We start from the raw sequence: 24,358 nt of genomic DNA on the forward strand, positions 1-24,358 counted from the left end.
GACTCAAATGACTGACTTGGCTGGGGTAACCGGATAGCGATAATCTCAGTTTGTTATCCAAATTTGGGAGTAATGTTTTTTGAGTGACCGTCTTCCTCTTGAGTTTGAACTGTGTATTTCGTACAGCCAGTCGAAGGTAATTTCCTGGACTTGGCTGTGAATGTTCCCAGTATTGCGGTCGGAACTCGGGATCTTGCCTGGGGGTAAGTAGGTAGCACGAGGGCCGTTAACTACTGGCTCTCGAGCGATGAGGTTCGATACTTCCCAGCGGGTCGAGGCTCGGCTGGCGACCACTGTGTCGGACCGACTTTACGCCTGTCCCGGTGGTGCAGGACGCTTGTCTGGGTGGGCCGCTAAGCGCCCCCACTGCGCCCCGTGTCGGCTCTGGCCACCACCACCTAAAGAGAAGGCCGCGGCGCGCTCTTGTGACGTCACGCAAAGCGGGCCTGGGTTGACTTGGCGCAGCGCTGACAGAATCGAGGCGCACGGCCTGCAAATCTTCGTCAAACGGTTTTACAGAATGTGTTGAGCTGCCGGCGCCCCCCTGCGGCCAGGCGGGCTGCACCAGGCACCTGCCTCCCTCGTGGCGCTGCGGCCTCTGGTTCCACTGCGTCCAGCACGGAAATCGCGGTTAACACTGCGGGTGCCTGGTAAATGCAAAATTCACGAAAATCACTCCACGTAGTACTTTTTATCACAGGATTTTCAGTTGGGCTGGATACTAAATTCACACAAACACTCCTTTACTTTGCACACTCAGGTTTTATTTGAACAAATGGGAGATCGTCTATTGATTACGAATCACAACAATTTCGGCGTACTGTGTGCTTCTAGTGAAGCTACTGTGGCACATGTTTACAAGGACTCACAGTACTGGCACAAGTTTATCCTTCCACAGTACTGTTTCTGTAAATACGCCTTTAAGTAATGTTCTTCCTTGCTCAAGAGTGGCACATGGAACATTAGCATTTAACATCAGCCACAGTACCCTTACAAACCTCTAGCTTTACAAATCACCATCTTGTCTCACAAACCCAATATTGCTAATCTCATATAACTCTGCCATTCGACACTTTGTGTTCACTTCAAGCCAGATTTCACACAACAAGTCATGTGTTACTTCATTACTATACCTGTTTGAGTCACTCTATGTAATCGAACCGCTAATAAGCTCAACAAACCCATTTACACTTTCATGCACACATCACTTCAGTCATTGACCCCTCTCTTTTGATTTTATAAGTATCTGAATGTCTCTTGTCATGGTACTTGAATTACAAATCACGTAAAAGTACATCTTTCACACACATATGGGAAATTTCCTTGTTTCAGACGTAATGTTATATACTAATATCATACATTATACATTAATAAAACCGACAAACTGCAAAGACAGATCCTCGAAGGAAAACGGAGAAAAAACGTCCTACGAAGATGTGCCCAGAAATGCACCATCGCCACGGTAGATGACCCTGACGAACGGGAATTCCTCCGACAACGTGCTGCGTTTTCCTTGTATATAACAGGCCGTGTGATTGACGCAGCCTATTGCATACACAAAGCATTTCCCAACAATTGTAGTAAGTAGTGCGTTAGAATAGGTAGACAGAGGCTACCACTCACAAATAAGCACACAGTTATAAATGAAGGTGACGTTAGGAAAGAGAAGTACTGGCTGTACGATATCAGATTTAATGACATTTGATATTGTCATACCAGGTAGAGTCCATTTTATTGCTGGGTTTAATGCAGTGTAGTGTGAAAACAGTTATTTGCGAAAAATACTGAAGGAGCCTACAGCGAGGATTCTGAAAAGGGAGACTGTTCATTGTTTCTCCTGGCCAGATTCCTCTCGGCAGCTGAACACAGCTCTATACCTGCAGGGATGTTAGTTGGCTTCCACCAGAGAAGTATCCTGTTCTTCAGTATGGGGAGCGTCGTTCCATTGCAAACGAAACAGACGAAGAGCACTGGTCCTTGCACCATCGTAGCTAGATGTATATAGTACACTAACTGCGCTATTCCCTGAGCTTGGTGGAACCCAATTCTAATAATAATTCCTATTCCACTTAATATAATGGCCTTAACTGACATAAAAAGACATTCCTTCTTTGAGGCAAATTTCTTGTTATGAACAATTTTGAGTTGCCGCATGGAGCACCTAGTACGTAGGTACATGTATCCAAGCAGTCCGAGACAAACCAAGTTGAATGCCACAGACACTGAAATCCCTGCAAGGACTACTATGCGACTGTAGATCAGGTAATATTTACTCGTCTTTTCCAAAGCAACAGCTGCCACACATACTATACTCCACGGTATAAACACATACAGCACCTCACGACGGAATAACTGGCTTACTTCAGCAGGTAGTAGCTGGTTAGGAAGCCTGAGATGGCGAACACAAGAATACATCTGGTAGCAGAATGAGTTCAGCCAGATACAGCTGAGAAGTGTGAGGGCGCTGTCTATCAGCACTGCTGTAGGTAAGTCAGGGACGCCTGCCATACGATACACGACCTCAGAACACAGGATCTGGGTTATGCACGTGATCTGAAAGGACAAGAATATCTTTCCAGGCAAGTTACGTAACTGGGGAAGGTACATGTATACTCCAGCAGTTGAAAAACGGAAAATGATATTTACAAGTATAAATGAGACTTCTAAAGGCTTCAAGCTGTCAATTTTGAAATTCTTGTACCTCAAGGTAGCGTTGTTTAGACTGTTTTTGTAGTCCAGTGTTTCTTCTGTTAGCTTTTGATACAGTCCACTGCTACTATTACGCGATATTCCAATTGCGGAAATAGTCAACGTACAATCATGGGAAGTCCTGATGGAGGAAAAGTTGCGACACTTTAGCAACAGAATAGCCCGGGAAACAGAGCAGATGGCGTCTGTACCGTTCGACTGCAGACATGATTGATCGTCGGGACTATCGAAATAGCAGCGAGCATCGTGCACCGACTGTATCATACTAAACGGGACGTCCTGACAAATGCCGTACGAGTTGACCGCCATCCAGGCCAGCAGACAGAGGTTGACGTTTATCCTCTGCGTGTAGGCCAGGTAGCTGGTGACGGGTATGTGGGGCGACCTCTGCACCACGTCGTCCCACAGCTGCTCGCGGCACTGCTCGCGCTGCTTCACGGCTTCCAGTGGCAGGTCTTCCAGCGGACACGTGGGGTGGTCCAGGGCGTTCACCAACAGCTGCACGCAGTCAGTGTTCACGGGGAGCGTAGCGTGGCTTCTGTCCTCCAGCTGCCACTCCTCGTCTGCAAGAAAACGACAGCAAGTAGATGGTGGCCGTACACTGCAGGCAGCTGAATCCAAAGTCTTCTCTGGATGACGAGCCTGGGCGTTGTTTACCCACAGTATCCAGGTTCATTTACCCAGAAGTATGTAAGGCGGCATGACAACACAAAGTAAGAGTACTAACAAAGACAGATATCATGTTACTATGCACGTCTATTTCATCTACAGGGTGTCCAGGAAGTCCCTATATCGCTCTTGACATAGTAAAAATGTGAAGTAAATCGGTTCTATTGATAGTCCTGCACTTAAGATGGCAAGAAAACAATGTTATCAGAATTATATTTTTGTTTCACCACTGCAGTCTTTGAGTTCCGAATCCATCTTGTAAAGGAGAGTTTAGTGACCGATTCGTGGGTGCATGAACATCCGCAGATAGGAAAAACTATGTAACGCAAGATGAGACCATTTGCCTCAGTCCCCCTCGTAAGGTAGCCATGCCTGATTGAGATAAATGTCCTGTATTTTCAGGCTGTCTCAAAGACTGGCCACGTATTGGAAGCAATAAAAAGTGACAGGAAACGTGTGTCACCCACTCTTAATCAGAAGAGCAGTCTCCAATGAAAATCGTTTGCAAAAGAGCAGTTCGACTTCAAACATCTTGTTCAAGAATGCACGACCTTATTGAAAAAATATGAATACGAAAGCATTTAGGCCCATGTTTGTTACTTAATTATCTGACAATGGTGTGGAGCAACGATTTGTAACCTACCGTACTTTGTTGTGGCGACTTCTGCCATGTCTCGCTCAAGAGTGTTGTTTACTTATAAATGTGCCATATACCACTGTTTGCTCAGGAAAAGTATTGTTTTCTTGTCTAAGGAAAGTAACCATATTACCAAGAGTTGGAAAGGAACCTACCTCACATTATGTGGGTCATTGTATGATCAGAATACCTGTTAGGACCACATTCTTTTGAAGCTTACATGAATGGGAACTTCCATTTCTCTGTACAACAGAAGTTTTCAGTATCTCAGCTCCATGACAAGGCCGTCACGGATCTTGTGTGGTTGTTGAAGGAAGGAGCTTGAGTCTCGTTTTGTTGTTCAGATGTGTGGGTTTCTTAATGAACCACTTATTCTCGGATTGTATTTGGTGCTGCAGCATTTAAAGCCACATTAAAATGGTTACCACGAAATCCCAACATTACCACCTCAACAACCTTTTGAAATCGTCATGAGAAACTTTTGATCTTACCACGCAAATAACTGAATATGAAGAATAATAAAGCTTCATGTGGCTCAACGTTGAAAGATTAAATGGAAAATTGACACAAGTGTTGCGGAAGTCTTTCTAAGCAGAATTACTAGAACGATCCGCAATAAAGCAAGGGGGACTGCGAGACACATAGATATCTGAGGAAGGTGTGAACGTCCATACACTGATCCGTTGGATACGTATTTTTTTTAATATCTAACTACGTCCATATAGAATGTACTCTTTTGACATAACTCCATAGGCGTCCTGTACAAAGAAACAGGATGCAGGCTGAATTCTGGACTTTGTGATATTTCACTTTCCTCCGTGAACTTAATGACCCCATCACGCAGCGTAAAAAAAAGTGATGTAGCATATTTGTCACCAGTTTGTTTCGTTAGCACGAGATTGTCGAGAAAAAGCACAACAAAATACAGTAACTGACGATTTTGGAAGTACCTTTACCACAATGAACGATTTATTGTTAATAGTCTGTTTGCATACATTCAAAAACACGCAGAAAAATGTAATTACTTCGTCTCACTCGTACCTTGTGTAATGATAATAACGCAGCAATAAATGCAATTGGGACACTCAGCTGCTGAGTGGATGAATGTGGGATTACAACTCCAGAGATCTGAGATTCAGGCATTGCTCCCGAGATTCCTTTTGTCACTTATCTCTTCTTTCACCTCTGACATTGATTTATGGAAATCGAAAATGTTGGAACTGTAGAATAGTTCGGAGACCCAATAATTATCTCTGTCCCACAATTATTAACTGGGTAAGTTAGTTCAAAAGTAGGAAGACGGCGAGTGACCACTCCATAGGCGTCCTGTACAAAGAAATAGGATGCAGGCTGAATTCTGGACTTTGTGATATTTCACTTTCCTCCGTGAACTTAATGACCCCATCACGCAGCGTAAAAAAAAGTGATGTAGCATATTTGTCACCAGTTTGTTTCGTTAGCACGAGATTGTCGAGAAAAAGCACAACAAAATACAGTAACTGACGATTTTGGAAGTACCTTTACCACAATGAACGATTTATTGTTAATAGTCTGTTTGCATACATTCAAAAACACGCAGAAAAATGTAATTACTTCGTCTCACTCGTACCTTGTGTAATGATAATAACGCAGCAATAAATGCAATTGGGACACTCAGCTGCTGAGTGGATGAATGTGGGATTACAACTCCAGAGATCTGAGATTCAGGCATTGCTCCCGAGATTCCTTTTGTCACTTATCTCTTCTTTCACCTCTGACATTGATTTATGGAAATCGAAAATGTTGGAACTGTAGAATAATTCGGAGACCCAATAATTATCTCTGTCCCACAATTATTAACTGGGTAAGTTAGTTCAAAAGTAGGAAGACGGCGAGTGACCACAACCTGCAGTAGGACAATGACTCGCGAAGCACTGTGGTGACCAAACCAGGCTTCAGCTTGATGACTGTTTTACCTACTGCATTCTGAGAAGTCCTGATGGTCGTTGTCCTCGAGCTCTATTCCTGTTCAGAGTACAAATCAAAGTAGAGTGATATATGCTACACGTCATCCAATGTATACCTCATTGGCGTGTTGAGCGCAAATGTATACCCAGTAAGACGAATAAGTTCTGAAAGATTCTTATACACAGGCACATCCTGTGAAAGGCCGAATGCACGACTTTGTCATAAACACTCCATTTTCTTTGTTATTCATTCCATTCCCACCACATTATCGTGTGGTGCCAAAGGTTCGGACACTTTGCTGCTTTTTGGGGAGAATGAATAAAATGATAGGTTTCAAAAAAATAAAAGGCTCGTGCTTCTGGCAAGTCACTGGCAGTCAGTTCCCAATATCTACTACGAGGGTAATACAGTATGACGCAGGTGCAGGCCAGAAAGGGTGTGTGTATTCAAGGTGTTGGAGTGGGCTGGGAAGTAAGATTGACAAGTTAATGAGGGTAGAGGGAGGTGTGAGGGAGGGATGACAGTGGTCAGGAGGCTAGAAGCGGGATCATCTACATATTGAAGACGCATATACGCTAGGATTATAGCTGGTTGGAGAAGTAAGTGCCTACATACTATTCTGGAACAGGAAGAACCAGCCAGCTGAAGTTCCGCTCGAATAGGATACAGAAGGGTGGCAAGTGGAGGGTGGATATTACATGTTGGTATAGGCGCACCAGAAGCCTAGGTATCCTGAGGATAGGCGAGAAAAATTGCTTTTGTTCCCCACGTTTATGGAACGTTTACAATTTTTGACAAAGTTTGAGGAACCTCAGAAGAGAGGGCAATCTAATCAGCTGGTAGAGGTTGCGTCTGAGACGAGAAAGATGATACTGAGTGCGAGGTGTTCTAAAACTGTAAGGAATGGCAAATTTTTGAGAGTGCTGAGATCCAAGCTATATTAGCGGAAGTAACACAGGGGAAATTAAGGTTTTTGGAAAGACGAAGGAAGAAACAAGATCAGGGGTTAACGTCCTGTTGGTGAAACAGCTATTAGAGCATAATCCAGAATAGGGAAGAACGGGGAAGCAGGAAAGCTGCGTCCATCCATAGGAACTGTCGTGTCATTCACCTTACGCTGTGTAGGGACATCACAGAGAAACTAAATTTGGTCGAAAATCAAGTTTGTAGCCACCTGCTTACCACAGCATCGCCTCGTTCAGTGGGTTTTTTCCAAGTACAGAGGATGGCTGGATGATGGAATCCCCACATTGTCGAGTTTGCTGTTTTCTTAATTTGAGTTTGTTGTAGGCTGGGGTTCCGTGATTATTCCAAGATATAAGAAAGTGAAAGTTCTCTGCCCATGTCAGCAGAGAGAAATGGAGCAACAGATCCGCGGCCTTACTGCGAGCGCTTATCTTACTGCACGTAATTGGGCACTGTCCTTGCATTGTGAGAGAACTGTGACTCGAAGTTGTCTGTTGAATGTACGTGACAGTAATGGATGCGTTAGGAACTTAACGTCCACATCCGACACACATGTTGTTGTGTCATGCTTTTAATAAATTTACAAGTACATAAATGAAACAGTCAATGAAAAGAACGCCTTGTTGTTTGGAAAGCGATAAACTTATTTTTAGCTCCTCGCAGCTGTGACTGCAGGAGCACGTGTGGTATTAATTGGGGTTCAAATACACAGGAGCTGCTGAAAACACTGAGCGGCATTACAGTGCAAGTCTGCAGATGATGAACACTGAACGTTTACTACAGTTGTGCCAAATATGTGTCTGTTGTTGGCCCTCGACTCTCTGTACGTGCATGCTTGGCCTAGGCTTGACTGAGTGACGTTACGCCGACACTGCACTCCGAACGCAGAAATTCGTCGCTTCTACGCAGTCATCATGGAACTGTTGATACCCTCGTAGACAGAACAGAACTCAGGCTGGCCTCTGGCAGAACTCGTACCAGGCACTGGCAGAGCTGGAAACACTTGTCGTGTGTGGCGCCTCGAAGCTACAGGAGGAGTGGCTTACTACTTCTTTCTCTTAGCCGGTGGCATTGCTACTTAGGTGTACAGCATCTCTGCGGTGATCGATTGACGATTTGCTGCAGGCGATTATCGTCGACACCACATGTGTCACCCTCAACAGTGTCACAGGCATCAGTGTATCATGATACACTGAGGAGAGGTAATGTAATGTAGAACACTGAAACGAGGTCTGGTGATGAGAAACTTTATGCTTCAATTCCCCCTCCCATTACTGGAGAAATACCAGCAATGCAAATTTCTTCCACACCTGGATTCGAACCAGCTTACCTTTGAAGAGAGTACCACCACACAGTGATGTTTATGTGCGCCATGGTGGAAGTTAGGGAAAGAGAAATGATTGGTGGTATTTATTGTAATAATTCCTTGGGTTTTTATCAAAAGTGTTTTTGATGTTGCGGAGGCTACACCAAGAGGTTAAGTTATCGAGGCAGATGGAGATATGCTGTTGAGTAAGATTTACAGTAACAAAAGAAGCATGGTGTGCCAGATAAGGAGCTATACAGGAAACATGATTCATTGGGACACCTGTCACTTGCCAGTTTCCTCCCAGAGATCCGAATGTGCGACTATTGCGGAATATTTCGCCAATGGAGGAGTCATCATACCACTTTCCAATTATAGGCCACATGTCCTGTGGATGGACACCAGTGGTTCCCATTACCTTCTGCATTCTCATGCCTTTGAGCACTGCTGACTTCAGGGTTTTAGGAGCAGGGGAAAAAAGTGCCTTGAAGCTCTATCCGCCCATCCATCATTACTGATGATTTTTATTCTAAAAGCGAGGTTCGAACCTGGGTCCCATGGCGTTTTGATTAGTATACAAAGACACTACCCTCATATCATAGGTGAGCCGTGGGATATAAACTTGCATACAGTATGACATCACACAACATGACTAGAGCTAGTAGGAAATAAGAGGTGTTTTCTTTTTTTTACGGAGGTCGAAAGTAATGGAATCATGAGCAGCCTCTCATAACAATTTCCTGAAATTGTAAGACGTTGTGGTCTCCTTCATTGCATACATATTCCGCCCTTACAATCATATTCCGCACATCAAGACGCTTCATTCGAGCCCAAACTCGATAAGATAAAGTCAGTATTGTATGAATTCATGTAAACGATATGCAAATAACTAATAAATCGCAAGTGCGCACCGTGGTTGAAATACTCGAGGCTGGCGTACACACATACATTCCAGACACGACGGTCACAGGAGCTTTTAGTTCAAGAGAGGCAACTGCACCCCAGGAGGCCGGTTCCAAGCTAACTAAGTCGGCCAATGACCGCCTGTAGAGCACACAGGGTTAGCCCGAGTGAAAGGACGACCCCGTGTTCAGCTTAAAAGCAAATTCCGCTACATTGTGTGGGAGCGGTTAACCTACGCATTCTTTACACATAGCATGCAGTTTCTGAGATTTTCACAGGGAGACAGCAAACGCCAGACACCGATACTACAGATTTCCGGATTGGTCACCTTAAAGAAAACGTCATTCTCCCGTTTTAGAAGAGCAATGCTTATTGGCAGACGATATTTCTGACGCCTTGAGCTGAAGGAGTAATGGAAGAGATCGAAAGATATACCCCTTCACGTCTGGCGTGCAGAGGGGCCGTTCTATTGTCGCTCTTGGAGCGAGAACACGTAACGAGAGCGTGCGCGCTCGTACATGTACTCAAAGAGCGAGGAACAAGTCTCTCCTCAGTACTTCACTGGGAGAGCACCTCTGTCGAGAGCGAATCGAAGTGCAACTGTATATTGAGTCCTTGCGATTAAGCGTTGTTCACTGTGTTGGCCGCCACACTTATTGTGCGGTGTGAACGGACTGAGTAATAGTTAAACGCCTGCGAGCGAATTTTTGAGTGGCATCATGGTGGACTGGTCATCTGACCGGTGTACCACGCCAATAGACTAGGGGCGAATAGGAGTCCTTGACTTCATCAAGGCGTAGGAAGAGTTTGATTGGCAAAGGTCAAGGTATAGAACGAGAGTCATCTTATTTGTCGGCAGCGAGCTGCGCAGACAGCAGTCACCACAGCTACAGCTCTTGCGACCCCCACATTTCCTTCAAAACAGTACCCTTCACTGCATATCACACGTGACAGCCTCAACTGTACCTAGCAACATTCTAACCGATAATTATTCAAGTTGAGTAGGTGCGGCTCTCAGCCATTCTGCCAAGTCAATAACAATCTTAAACTTTGTATAGAAATTTCATTAGCGAATCCTATCCTTAAGAGGTAACTTCACATTCTGAAAAGAACCCGCAAATAACGTGTTCAATTCATAACTAAAAGTGCTATTGCGATTTCTCAGAATTTTTGCAAAATAAATAATAATTTTCGTTACTTTCATGATTTTCTTACACTAACTAGCACTACTCCAGTATCCAAGTATCCCAGTAGTTACGTAAGAAATTTTGTGAATTTTTGTGTCATTTCGTTACAGTGGACGACTCTAGAAGGGACTTATTGCTGAAAGTTTTTCAGGCATTTCTCTTTAGAACGTTAGGAGTGTCTGTCTGACTTCTGTAGTAGTGTGGGGGTGGAAATTGCATCTTGCAGGGGCCAAAGGGTAAAAAGTACATCTCAGATTAATCTGTTGCGCAGAATGAGAGAATAGCACCATCCCACACGCTCACAAAATGTGTGGCTTTATAGTCTTGTGTTGTAAATGCTATATTTAGTTCGTTTTGTGGGGTTATAGACAGGTATTTTAAACTGGGACCAAGAGATATAGTGGTCGTATTTGTGTGACATTGTATGTACCGAATTGTCGACCAGTCATTAGATACAGTGAGTATATCTTTAAGATATGAAGCACTGAGTCTGGCTTGTTGATGTTGTTTGGTAACGTGTGGTTGTTGTGGATGAGAGGAGAATGAATCCTTTTTCAATAGATTGTTCAGTTTATGGAAAATGTGGCAGTGTTTTTGTTCATGTGTATCACCAATCCCAGGGTTTCTGATCTGCAGAATGAGGTGCTGCTATCAGGATGTCTCACAAGCACCCATTGGCAGAACCATCTGATTGTATGTTGTAGCAATTATCTGTGCTTTGTAGAGTGTAGAGTGACTGGGACTGTGTTACGTGACTGTAACAATTTTCATTAACGTATAGTTGTAGCATTGAGATAACATGTGAGTGATGAAGATCTCGTTGGAGCTGACGGAACAGACATATCGATGGAATGCTATGCTGCTGCTTTGTCTTGATGGTTTATGTGGCGAAACAAGGTTAGGTATAGGTATTAAGCTGATGTTTTGGTGTGGCTGAAGATAAAGTTGGATTGCTTTTTGGAATAAGTGACTTGGATGTTAAAATGGAAGGTGAGTGGCTGTTATCATCATCTGTTGGACGATATGTGGACGTTGAAGGAGAGTGAATGTTGTGGAAAACAGTGGTTCTAAACTTGATGTCTTTCATGTTAGGGATGCGACACAAGAAACTGTTGGGATGATGACGGTGAGCTCGACTAATGGTGGATCTGAACTCAATATCTTTGATGGTGAGGATGCAATTCATGTAATTGGGATGCGGAATGTAAGTTTAGTGTCGTGAATAATGCGTTTACTTTATATTTACTAGATCATTCGAGTTGAGGCTGTGTAGATGATGCAGTTGTGCAAGGATTGTACATTTGGGCACAGTTAACATGGGTGCTTTTACGAACTTCGAGTATGATGCAGTAGTTTGGGTCAGCAACTCCTGGTAATCAATGAACGGAAAAACGTTCCAAGTTTTTGTTCATTCGAAGAGTTATCTATATGCGCTGTAAATATTCATTGCACGTTATTGACATCTTCGGAAATGCCATTTTCGACTATGTTATGGTAATTTGAAAATGGGTCTCGGTCCGAAACAAGTCATCGAATGAATAAAAAATAAAAATTTGCAACTTGGACTGGTTTTTCGTTCTACTGATGGGTGGTCTTGTTTGTAACTGGGATAGGTCAGGTGGTTCTGCGATACTGGGTCAGATAGTCGTCACACTGGAAGTATTTGTGACATCTGTAGGCTTGGATTTGCGATTTAGGTGACTTTACACAATGGCAGCGACAACAGATCAGGGCTCAGTTCTTGATACGTTGGTCTGTTGTGGGCAAGCATCTAGTTCTGCTGGACAGTGATGCGTAAATAAGTCGGCAGAGAAGCGCCACGGTTTTAATAGTGGCGAGGGCAACTCTTTCAGGCAGGGGCGTTGTAGCAGCCTGCTGGATGGTGCAAACCATTTCGAACATCGCCACGTGCTCAGAAGAGATTTGCATGGGTTTCTTCTTTCCCTCCCCCCCCCCCACCCCCTATCTCGACCGAACTGCCACGACCTCTCCAATCTCTCTGGATTATCACGACAACTTTCCCCTGAAGATAAAATGGCTCTGAGCATGATGGGACTTAACTTCTGAGGTCATCAGTCCCATATAACTTAGAACTACTTAAACCTAACTAACCTAAGGACATCACACACATCCATGCCCGAGGCAGGATTCGAACCTGCGACCGTAGCGGTCACGCGGTTCCAGACTGAAGCGCCTAGAACCGTACGGCCACACTGGCAGGCCCCTGAAGATATCTTCAATGTCGGGCTTAAAGTTAGCTTCCAGTCAAACAGCTAGTGGTCCACAACTCTGTAAGGTCTTGTCGATGCTCATTCTTTAGTATCTTGTCGCCACTCGAGAGGAATTGAAACATCAACTACAGCTCACACGTTTGTTCTCGGTGTCCATAACAGTTTCAGTCATAGTTATAGACATGCTGCAGAGTGCAGCTAAGTCTAGCAACAGATGGGGTAAGAGTTTGCTTGTTTGGTAACTTGCTAACAATGAATATTTCCTTTTATGTGCCAGTGTCTGCAGTAAATTATCGGCGACAGCCGAAATTTTGGAAAGGCCTTCTTCTCAGTATTACAGTTCCTGGTTCTACTATACGGATATTCTTATGATAACTTACTTCCTTATCTGTTGTAACCCTTTTCGACCACCTTAGTTTCTTAATTAGTCGGCTTACTACCAATGAAAACCCTGCAAGTTCGATTGCCTGAAGCGGTCAAGAGTGACAACGGCAGGCATAAATAATTTTTCCGCTGAGAGAGCACAAGCCCACTGTCCTACTTTCGTCTCATTTAAATGGGCGTACTCCCTGCCGAACAAGAAGCTATCAGGCAGGTAGAAAGAGAGAATTAAACGATTACAACTCGTTTCATGTATGGTGCACGATAGATAGAGGATCGAGTAAGAGATAAAGTCCAGCAACGAGAATAGAATAATAAATTAAAAAAATATAGTGATTCGAACAAATAGAGGTGTTTAGCAGACAGGTGCGATAGCTGAAAATACAGTGTTTCCTCAGTCCTACTACTGTTCATAGTATTAATACTTGCAAGGATCATATTAACAGTGTATCTGATACAATTAACTGTTCAGTTACAAATCAAAATATTATTCGTCAAAGAAAATTAGTAAATACGAACAGTATCGTGCTAGGCTCACATATGAGAAATTTAGATCACTACACCAGTTACAGTACTGACAGAAAATTAGCTTGTCTGTAGCCGTTATGTTGCAGAGGCCATTCGCCATTTTTGAAACAAGCCTTAGACTAGGTCTGAAGAAAACTACATGTACAGAATTTTAGAGTGTTTATAGAAGATAAAAAGGAACACTTTTTTATATGAGGCACGTGTCGCACACGTATGAAGGTCTTATCTTCACTGGCGTTCAGAGACGTTGTTCAAAGTGCTGTGGGATGGGCACTGTTTTAGAGGTGTTGCGTGCCTCCTACGGGAGGGAGACGAGTTGTTCAGTGTACCAGACACTAGCAGACACCCCAGGTGAGGTGGTTGCCTTTTAGGCTGAGGCTGCAAACATTATTTGTGAGACACCCACTTGTTTCGAGTGTGTTGCAGAATCATTAGCACCCAGCTGGCACTTGAGTAACGTCTCTAAAACATCACACCTGTGACATTTGTGTCACATAAAATTTGTTCTTTTCAATCTTCTCTAAACACTCCAAAATTTTGTCTACGTAGTCTTTTTTAGTCCCTGCATAATGAAGAAGTTAATAATACATCGAAATGAAGTAGATAGCTTGTCATAAATCCAGAAGGAGAGTTGCCGAGGAATCGAAAAACTGACTTTGGAAAGAGCACCAGAGATCATGCGTGGCGTGCAAAATTAACCAAGAGCTAAAAATATATATTCAGAAGGATATTTGAATCTCATTCCTCGAACAACTGAACAGTTGTCAGCGCATAACCGTGAAGTGGCCGGGTCCCAGTATTAAACTTACCTACAATCTTGAAGTCATCTTCGTTGAATGAATCGATGTACTCAGCTGTAGTGGCCCAGTAGACACGATGGAGGGCGTACAGTTCGTCAGCGAGGCTGAACATTTGCGACGCCTCTGGCTGCCGCTCCTTGCACAGCGCACTGAAGTCGTCGTCAAAGCAGAGGCTCCACGGCTGATAGCGCAGCAGGCGTTCACTCAACAGCGGCCGCCTGTCGCACACAAGCTGGCAGGTTAAAAGTTTAAAGCCTAGCATGTATAGTTTATGCAAGAACGTACAACTATCCAAAAATGTGTGTGAAATTTTATGGGACTTAACTGCTAAGGTCATCAGTCCCTAAGCTCACACACTACATTATCCCAAGGAGACACACACGCACACCCATGCCCGAGGGAGGGCTCGTACCTCCCCCGGGACCAGCCGCGCACCCCATGACTGAAGCGCCACAGACCGCTCGGCTAATCCCGCGCGGCTAAAAGTATCCAGAACGGATTTCCACTCACCAGTGGATTAGAAACTTCCTGGCAGATGAGTACTGTGTGCCAGACTGGGACACAAACCTGGAATTTTTTCATTCTTTAAAGGATGCATTGTAACACAGCAAACAATCGCAAATTCATTGGTCTTTTTAGCGTTTTAGCGCATCGAGATTCCGTCTTTAGATTTCAGAGCACTTGAGTGAGATACCGATTGTAACCATTTCTTGCAGATCATCCACTCCGTTCTGTGCTACTATATCGTTTTAACTGGTTTCAGACACATCAAACAGAAGAACAGCAGCGCTTGCCGCAGAATACCTCTTTTCTTTAAAGAAGAATATCGTATGCATTGCAAGAGAGTAAACATGTGATATTTATGTTAAGGATATGAATGACTTATTCAAATTAATTATAGATGATTTTAGACGCTGACATGTAGACATGTCTGTCATAAGCTGAAGCAAAATCTTCGACATTACCACTTGAAAATGGCTCAAAAGGCCGAAACTACCATAGTAAAACAAATAATTTTTAAAGTCAATGGCGAATATGACGTCCTTAAAAAGATAGACATAGAGCTGGGCAGGCAGGAACCTAGAGCCGCCGTCACAGCCTTACTTCCGCCAGTACCTCAGCCGCTGCCTTCCAGCCGTCACAGAAGCTCCCCTGCACGGCTGGCGGGACCAGCGCTCCCGGATGGATGGGCACTGCAGTGACCAGAGGCCTCGGGAGTTGCTTCCTGGACGAATTATCACTCTGCAGTGGAGGGTGCAGTCACTTGAAACGTCGGGGATCCGACACACGGCTCTGACCTGCCAGGGAGTTTCCTATCTGCATTAGGTGATGTGACATCTGCGATAATTTTCCGTAAAGACTGTATGACAGCTGAAAGCAGAACTCTCACAGAAAGATGAGTTCAATGGACAAACGTGAATGTACCGTCAAGCAAGTCCACTTATTCAGTCCCTTTCAGCTAATCCAACGGCTAAGGACAGCGCGATACGATGACTTATACTATTTCAAATCCGTCTTTGCAAATACCAAACATGTGTGTTTATTTCGCAATCGGTCTTTCGTTTTACTCATTATACCCTTATCAGTTGTGGCATTTTTATAATGTTTCTGCTTACATCCGGCAGTGTGCATCCCACCATCTCACACTTGTATGCTTGACGTCCAGAAGTACATGTCTGCTGACGTAAAACTTGACAAAATGACGCTTCACTATTGCATACAAATGTTTGTTTACTTGGCTCTGAAGCATTCGCTCGGTCTCGTTGCGTGAGTGGTTGGTGCGGGTCCCTCGTTTGGCAGTGGAAATCATCATACAAAAATTGTTGGCCCAGGTCAGTGTTCCGTACATCGATTCGATGCATCTGTGTCAGATACATCTTATGATGAGAATGGGGCCCTAAGAATCAGGTATGAGACAATTTGTTTCCTGATTAATCAACGACAGCATTCCCTATAGCCCATCAACGATGGAAAGTTTCCATACTGCCAGATACAATGCAGAACAATCATTACTCCCTGTACTCCTTGTAGTATGGTCCTTGGTTATCACTGTTACTTGACAACGACGTTGCCAATTAAAGCATGAAGCTGCATCATAATGAGTTCCGTGTGATGTCTGGGTCCACAGTTAGACCGGAAACCTGCCCCTCCCATAAGACATGTGGTGCCATGGAGCTAAGGCTGGCAAATCATTTCCACGCTACGTACACCAGCACGCTGTTCTTCAAATGGTTCAAATGGCTCTGAGCACTATGGGACTCAACTTCTGAGGTCATCAGTCCCCTAGAACTTAGAACTACTTAAACCTATCTAACCTAAGGACATCACACACATCCATGTCCGAGGCAGGATTCGAACCTGCGACCGTAGCGGTCACCCGGTTCCAGACTGAAGCGCCTAGAACCGCGCGGCCACACCGGCCGGCCACGCTGTTCTGCTTGGAGCTACATTACCACACCTACTGCACTGACAAGGAGGGACTCAGAATCCGTGCCGTGATTAAAGTCATCATTTCTACGCCCCAGATGCTGGATGCACGTGCATATTGACAATGATCTGAATAAACATTATACGGGGATTTGGTTGGGGAAGAATTTCGGGAAAGGGCTGTTTTTAACATAATGGAGCCGTTCATTCCATAAGGCAACTAAAGGACGGATTTAAATGCAGCAAGGAAGTGAGCAAACTATATCCACTGAAACAAGCTCTAAAGAAAATCTCGAAACTTCTGGACAGTTGCGAATGTACTACACAGCTATAATGATTCAACACTGACTGCCATATTCAGTTTAGGAGCAAGTGCGTCGCAACACAAAGTGGCAAATCAACAGAGGACGCAATCAATACTCGCCACATAGAGCTGGAGTGTCGACAAGCTGGGCAGACCGCTGCCACGGACGGCAATCGTCATCAATTAGGGTACAGAGGCAGGGTCAGTGTGATATAGGCGGCTTTGGCCTGTAGTGCTGGAGCCATTACTAAAGGTATCATGCGAGTCCAGTAATGAAGTAGTTTGGCGGAATTTAGAAATAACTGACTGTAAATGGCGATACGTGAACTACAGAAGAGAGACGAAATGGTGCGCTGCGTGGACTACGAGGGCGGTACCGAAGTTCCACCACTGCCGCTGGAGCTCTGTGACCCCCTCCCCTCTTGCATCTCCGGTTTTCGACTTTGTACCGGTCATCCAACAGAAGATAAACACGCTGGGTCGTATGAATAAACAAGACGACGTTCTCTGGAGAAGATACTCGGAGCAAAAGGACATTCTCTGAGAAAGCTCTTACGAGCAAAACATTCGAAGCCATAATCTCTGACGAGAGTGTTCCTTTTTCTCACTACCTCTGCTCCCTGCCGAGTTCTCGGTGTGTGTGGTCTGCCGTGTCCGGCACAGAAAGCACGCGCAGCGTCACGTGTCATTCAGCTCCCTCAAACGGGTGACATGTCTGGAACCGGCATCAGTGTATTCAGGCAGAGTTGCACTACGTTTCATTTTGTTTATTTTATGTGCGGCAACAAATTATTAAGACAATTACGCACAGCTTATGAAAATGCATTTTCTTGAGATGTTACCGAATTTACAACATGCGGAAAACTTTTCAGTTATAGAAGTTAGGCGAACATTATGCGAACGAAATCTTAAGATTACATGACTTTTTATCTACTCCAAGCCGGAACTCTGTCAGAGTTCTCTAACACGAGATAATTTTGGTTACCTTGGTGAACATCTGGAAGTGTCAGTGACACCGTCGTTTGGTGTAGGCCTACACCGAAGTTTTCTCGTACGTTAGTCTGAAAACTTACGTCTACTAAAAAGCAGCAAGAATGTTTTAATTTTAACTTCTTTTGAAAGGTCGTCCCCTCTTCTTTGGTGATTTTCTGGAGGAAAGTTCACCAGGCAAGTAATGTTCTTATTGTGAAACCCATATAAACTTCTACAGTGTCTCAGTTCAGCATTTTGTTGGGCTACATACACTCCTGGAAATTGAAATAAGAACACCGTGAATTCATTGTCCCAGGAAGGGGAAACTTTATTGACACATTCCTGGGGTCAGATACATCACATGATCACACTGACAGAACCACAGGCACATAGACACAGGCAACAGAGCATGCACAATGTCGGCACTAGTACAGTGTATATCCACCTTTCGCAGCAATGCAGGCTGCTATTCTCCCATGGAGACGATCGTAGAGATGCTGGTTGTAATCCTGTGGAACGGCTTGCCATGCCATTTCCACCTGGCGCCTCATTTGGACCAGCGTTCGTGCTGGACGTGCAGACCGCGTGAGACGACGCTTCATCCAGTCCCAAACATGCTCAATGGGGGACAGATCCGGAGATCTTGCTGGCCAGGGTAGTTGACTTACACCTTCTAGAGCACGTTGGGTGGCACGGGATACATGCGGACGTGCATTGTCCTGTTGGAACAGCAAGTTCCCTTGCCGGTCTAGGAATGGTAGAATGATGGGTTCGATGACGGTTTGGATGTACCGTGCACTATTCAGTGTCCCCTCGACGATCACCAGTGGTGTACGGCCAGTGTAGGAGATCGCTCCCCACACCATGATGCCGGGTGTTGGCCCTGTGTGCTTCGGTCGTATGCAGTCCTGATTGTGGCGCTCACCTGCAAGGAGCCAAACACGCATACGACCATCATTGGCACCAAGGCAGAAGCGACTCTCATCGCTGAAGACGACACGTCTTCATTCGTCCCTCCATTCACGCCTGTCGCGACACCACTGGAGGCGGGCTGCACGATGTTGGGGCGTGAGCGGAAGACGGCCTAACGGTGTGCGGGACCGTAGCCCAGCTTCATGGAGACGGTTGCGAATGGTCCTCGCCGATACCCCAGGAGCAACAGTGTCCCTAATTTGCTGGGAAGTGGCGGTGCGGTCCCCTACGGCACTGCGTAGGATCCTACGGTCTTGGCGTGCATCCGTGTGTCGCTGCGGTCCGGTCCCAGCTCGACGGGCACGTGCACCTTCCGCCGACCACTGGCGACAACATCAATGTACTGTGGAGACCTCACGCCCCACGTGATTAGCAATTCGGCGGTACGTCCACCCGGCCTCCCGCATGCCCACTCTACACCCTCGCTCAAAGTCCGTCAACTGCACATACGGTTCACGTCCACGCTGTCGCGGCATGCTACCAGTGTTAAAGACTGCGATGGAGCTCCGTATGCCACGGCAAACTGGCTGACACTGACGGCGGCGGTGCACAAATGCTGCGCAGCTAGCGCCATTCGACGGCCAACACCGCGGTTCCTGGTGTGTCCGCTGTGCCGTGCGTGTGATCATTGCTTGTACAGCCCTCTCGCAGTGTCCGGAGCAAGTATGGTGGGTCTGACACACCGGTGTCAATGTGTTCTTTTTTCCATTTCCAGGAGTGTATATCTTTCATTGCCTTCGAAGCAGCATGAATTCTGCCATTACTGTCAAAAAGTATGTAAAACTTAACCTGAACAGAAGTTACTCAGCTCAACGAATGCTAAAGAGTTCGTTTCAATGTTTTCCGATTGTGAGAAGCTACTCTAGTTTTATTCATACGTAATCGGAGAACATTCTTTGTCTTAAGCAACATCCCTCACCTTTTTACTCACGTTGAGCACGTTCTCGGGTGGAGTATATTCTCTGACTCGTTTTACTCATGTTAACCTCAAAATGTCCTCCCAAAATTTCCAGTACGAAGTATATCCTCCGTTTTACTGACACGCCCCACTATACTTCGCCAGCACCTCAGGTCTCACCTGAACTCTCCCAGTGGTTCTTCGCCGATCATCTCCCACCCTTCGTCGTCGTCTTCATTGCTTCACCACTCACAGAGAGCCGTAGTCTGGCAGCTCCTTCGCCACTGCCTCCGTCAAATGCTCCACCACCGTCGCCGCCACCTGCGCCACCGTCGACTCCCTCTCCAGCAGCGTCGCTGCCTCTGTCGCCGACACCGTCGCCAGCGCCAAACCGCGGCCCGCCCCATCGGCCCCACCACTGCCGGTGCAGGAAGTTCCAACCACATCCACCACCACTGTAGCTTCCTCACCGCCATCATAAACTCCTGTCAATGTCCTTATCTACACACAACTGGGGCCACCTATTACACCACAACCCTCATGCATGCAGTCATAAGACCAAACAAATGAAATAGAATAGATGAAACCTCGCGATTCCAAATGAAATCAAGCCAAAAATGATTTCACTAAATTTACGGACATGAAACCAATAATTCCTCTCAACTATCGTCCTTTGTATCTACATCTACATACATAATCCGCAAGCCACCGTGCGGTGCGTGGCGGAGGGTACCCTGTTCCACAACTAGTCGTTTCCTTTCCTGTTCCGCTCGCTGACAGAGCGAGGGACAGACGCCTGTCTATATGCCTCCTTAGGAGCCGTAATTCCTCGTATCTTGTCTTCGTGGTCCCTACCAGAAATGTATGCTGGCGTCATTAGGATCGTTCTGCAGCCAGGTTCTCTACACTTTCTCAGTTGTTTTCTTCGAAATGAGGGTGTTCTTCCCTGCTGAGCTCCAGAAGCATATACGTAACAGTTGCATGCTGATCGAAACTCCGGTAAGAAATCTACCTGCTCCGCCTGAATTGTTTCGATGCCTTCTTTCTATCCGACCTGGTGCAGATCCCAAACACTCGAGCAATGTTGAACAAGAAGTCGCTCTGGTGTCCTAAACGGTGTCTCCCTCACACACGAACCACACTTTCACAAAACTCTTCCAATAAACCGAAGCCGACCGTTGGCCTTCCCTACCAGAATCCTCACACGTTTATTTCATTTCATCTGGCTTCGCAACATTACGGCCAGATATTTAAACGAAGTGACTGTGGTAAGCAGGACACTTGGACTGCCGTATCCGGATATTACGGGTTAGTTTTTGCTACTCGTCCGCTTTCTTCTACAGCAAGAGCCACCTGCTATTCATCACACCAACTAGAAATTTTGTCGACGTCATCTTGTGTCAACCTGCAGTCACTCAACTTATTCCATGTGCTCGTTCTTCCGTTAGCACCCCGCAGTGGGACACCGTGTCAAATGCTTTCGAGAAATCTAGAAATATAGAATCTGCCTGTTGCCCTTCATCCATAGCTCTCAGTGCACCATGCGAGAAAAGGAAAAGGTGAGTTTCCCAGAAGCGATGCTTACCAAAACCGTGTTGATTTGTGCACATAAGCTCCTTAGTCTGGAGAAAGTTGATTATGTTCGAACTGAGAATATGTTCAAGGATTCTGCAGGAAACAGGTGTTAGGGTTATTGATCTGCAATTTTGTGGGTCCGTTCTTTTACCTTTATTATACACTAGAGTCACTTGCACTTTTTTCCATTCGCTTGGTTCTTAGCGCTGATCGCAAGATTCGCGGTAAATGCAAGCTAAGTAAGGTGCCAATGCCGTACACTACTCTTTATAAAACCAAACTGGCATTTCATCTAGGCATTGCCACTTATTTATTTTCAGCTGTTTCTCTACGCCAGGGGTATTCATTACTATGATTTCCATACGGGACTCTGTGCGATGGTCAAACGACGGCACGTTTGTACCATTCCCCTGCGTGAACGATTTCTTAAACGAGGAATTTTTAACATCGGCCTTCCTTTTGGAATATTCTACCGCCAAAAGCAGACTGGTCAACGTGTGACTGAATTGAAGCGTTAGATCCGCTTAACGATTTTTCAGAGGACCAAAACTTTTTCCGGTTCTCCGATGGTAGCTGTGCTTCGCGCACAGATCTTTTCACAGACGCACGAATCTCTACAAATCTTGCTGTCCTCATTTGGGCGTTCTCTTTTGAACCGAGAATGTAACAGCATTTCGTTCCTCAGCATTTTCCGAATTTTGTTATTAAAGCAGGATGAGACTTTTCCGCCCTTGATCCACTTAGTAGGCGCATACTTTTCCGGATCACGATTCACAGTCTCTTCAAACTTTAACCGTAATTCCTCTATGGCATAATTCTGGAATTAAATGATTGTATTTTATTGTCCAAGTGAGACAACTGCATATCAACTCTCCTAGGGTTCTCGACTGATTTACTGACTTTCGTAACCATAGTCGCTATGATAACATCATGATCACTAATCCCCATCCCTATGCTGACGCCATCGATAAGGTCGTGCCTGTTTGTGCTGGCTGCCGAACCAGCTGCTCAACACAGTTTTCGGAAAACGTGTTCAAAAGTCCTTCACAAGACTGTCTGTCTGCACGACCTGCAGTGAATCCATAGACGTCCCAGTCTATACTCGGTAGGTTAAGGTCACCGCCAGCTAGTGTCTCGTGATCTGGATATTTATGCAATGCTGACTATTTACCTTCTTTGAATGGCTCCACATCCGTCCCAGCGGAGTCGGGTGGGTGGTAAAAACATCCAACAACTGATATGGTTTCCCATTGTCCTGTTATGTGCGACCAAGTAATTTCAATATAGCACTCAAATTCAACCTCAGTAAAGAGAATATTTTTTGTCAACTGCCATAAACACTTCGCCTCCTACGGCGTCGAATATGTCTTTCCGATAAACAGTCCAAGACTTGCTAAATATCTCAGAGTTTTTTTACTTCGGGTCTTAGCCAGCTCTCAATTCAAGAATAATTTGAGGCTGAGAACGTTCATGGAGGAGAGTAAAATTGGGAACTATGTTACAAATACTTCGACAGTTGACTGATAAAAGTTTCAGAGTCGAACTGACTTTACTCTGAAAGCTATCTGATTTCCCTAAATGTGTACCAACTGGCGAGTGTTCATGAGAGTACCCCAAACTACTGGCTAGCCTGAAACCCCCCATGTGCACTCCTTAAGTACTCTGCTATCCGATTAGCTGCTTCCTGTGTGTACTGCACCCCTGTCTGGAAATCACTGTTACCTTCATTCCCACTGCCTGACACAATATCGATAGTTTTATCCCGTCACACTATCTGCATGTGTCTATACACAGTGAACCAGTAACCCATTCACAGTTCTGATGACAGATGTGGAGTAGCAAACCAAAAATCCCCACACAATAAACATTGTGGAGTAACAATACCGTTCCTCAAAAACAGCTCCAGTTGGCTACAAATGATGTTCAATCATCCTGCATTATCCTGAGTGTGTATTTTACCACCCTGACTGTGATATGTGCTACTGCCTGTCTCTGTCCGAGCCATCCTATAGCACATAATTTCGTTCCTCACACTGACCACAGCTTTATATCCACATCAGTTCCCATGAGGTACTTAACTGTGGATGTCGATTGATCACCTTCGTTTCAGATGACCTAGTCCATTTCCCAGACACACTCATCCCAAAGTGACTCCCCTATCGACCTCTTCAGATATAACTGCAGACGTCTTTCATCTAATTGATAGCTATCACGACTGAGTCCAATTGTCCATCGTAATCCATGTTCTCCACCTCCATAGCTATCCCACAATAAGCCACCTGAAAGAATCCAACAACACCGCCACAAGACCTGGGGTGCCTGCTGGGAGCTTACCCACTCCCACATAGGAAGCCACCTGGTCACCCTCCATAGTGCCAACACATCTCGTACACTATTCCATTCCACGGCCCCATATGTCAACCACTCGAGAGAGAGACTATTTCGCTTTCCTCCCGCTCGCAACCTCCAGTATTTACGCTCTATGCTACGGACTGATTTAAACACACCAACCACAGGACAAAATATAAGAACGATGGCTATCTGCTTCCTGCCCTCTGCTGACGTCTTCCCATCTTCCCTCATCACTGCTTGGATTTTTCCTCCATCTATTGAGATGAATATGATTTGTGGCCTCTTTTCCTCGCCGACTGGATGCCAGTATCTGGACTAGAGTCGCTACTACATGGTATTACCGTAATTTCTCCCGAAGTGTTTTCTTTTTTTTTTTTGTCCCGAATTAGACGAGGACACGCTCACTTTTCGTGTCAGGTTCCACATCATTGTTCCCACAAATTATGAAAACTTCAGAAGTGTCTGTAACCATCAATACTTTCTGTAGTAAATGCAGTAACATCGTTTATTGTGTCGGTTTTCTCCGCATTTTAAGACACAATACGAATCAAAATATCGAAGGCTAAACGGAGTCAAAAACCTTTGTAAATCACG

At 45.2% G+C, this 24,358-nt stretch overlaps 1 protein-coding gene across 1 annotated transcript in view; it reads right to left on the reverse strand.

The window, feature by feature from the left end:
- Positions 1 to 2,357: 2,357 nt before the first annotated feature.
- Positions 2,358 to 24,358, reverse strand: part of LOC124741129 — a 43,069-nt gene continuing 21,068 nt past the window's right edge. The window contains exons 4-6 of the mRNA XM_047248658.1: positions 14,274 to 14,482; positions 2,966 to 3,272; positions 2,358 to 2,415 (exon numbers count right to left, since the gene is read on the reverse strand). Of these exons, the coding sequence (XP_047104614.1) occupies positions 2,358 to 2,415; positions 2,966 to 3,272; positions 14,274 to 14,482 (574 nt within the window). The remainder of the gene's footprint in view (positions 2,416 to 2,965; positions 3,273 to 14,273; positions 14,483 to 24,358) is intronic.

The sequence above is a fragment of the Schistocerca piceifrons genome, unplaced genomic scaffold (assembly GCF_021461385.2).
Source record: "Schistocerca piceifrons isolate TAMUIC-IGC-003096 unplaced genomic scaffold, iqSchPice1.1 HiC_scaffold_1871, whole genome shotgun sequence".
NCBI classification, from domain to species: Eukaryota; Metazoa; Arthropoda; class Insecta; order Orthoptera; family Acrididae; genus Schistocerca; species Schistocerca piceifrons.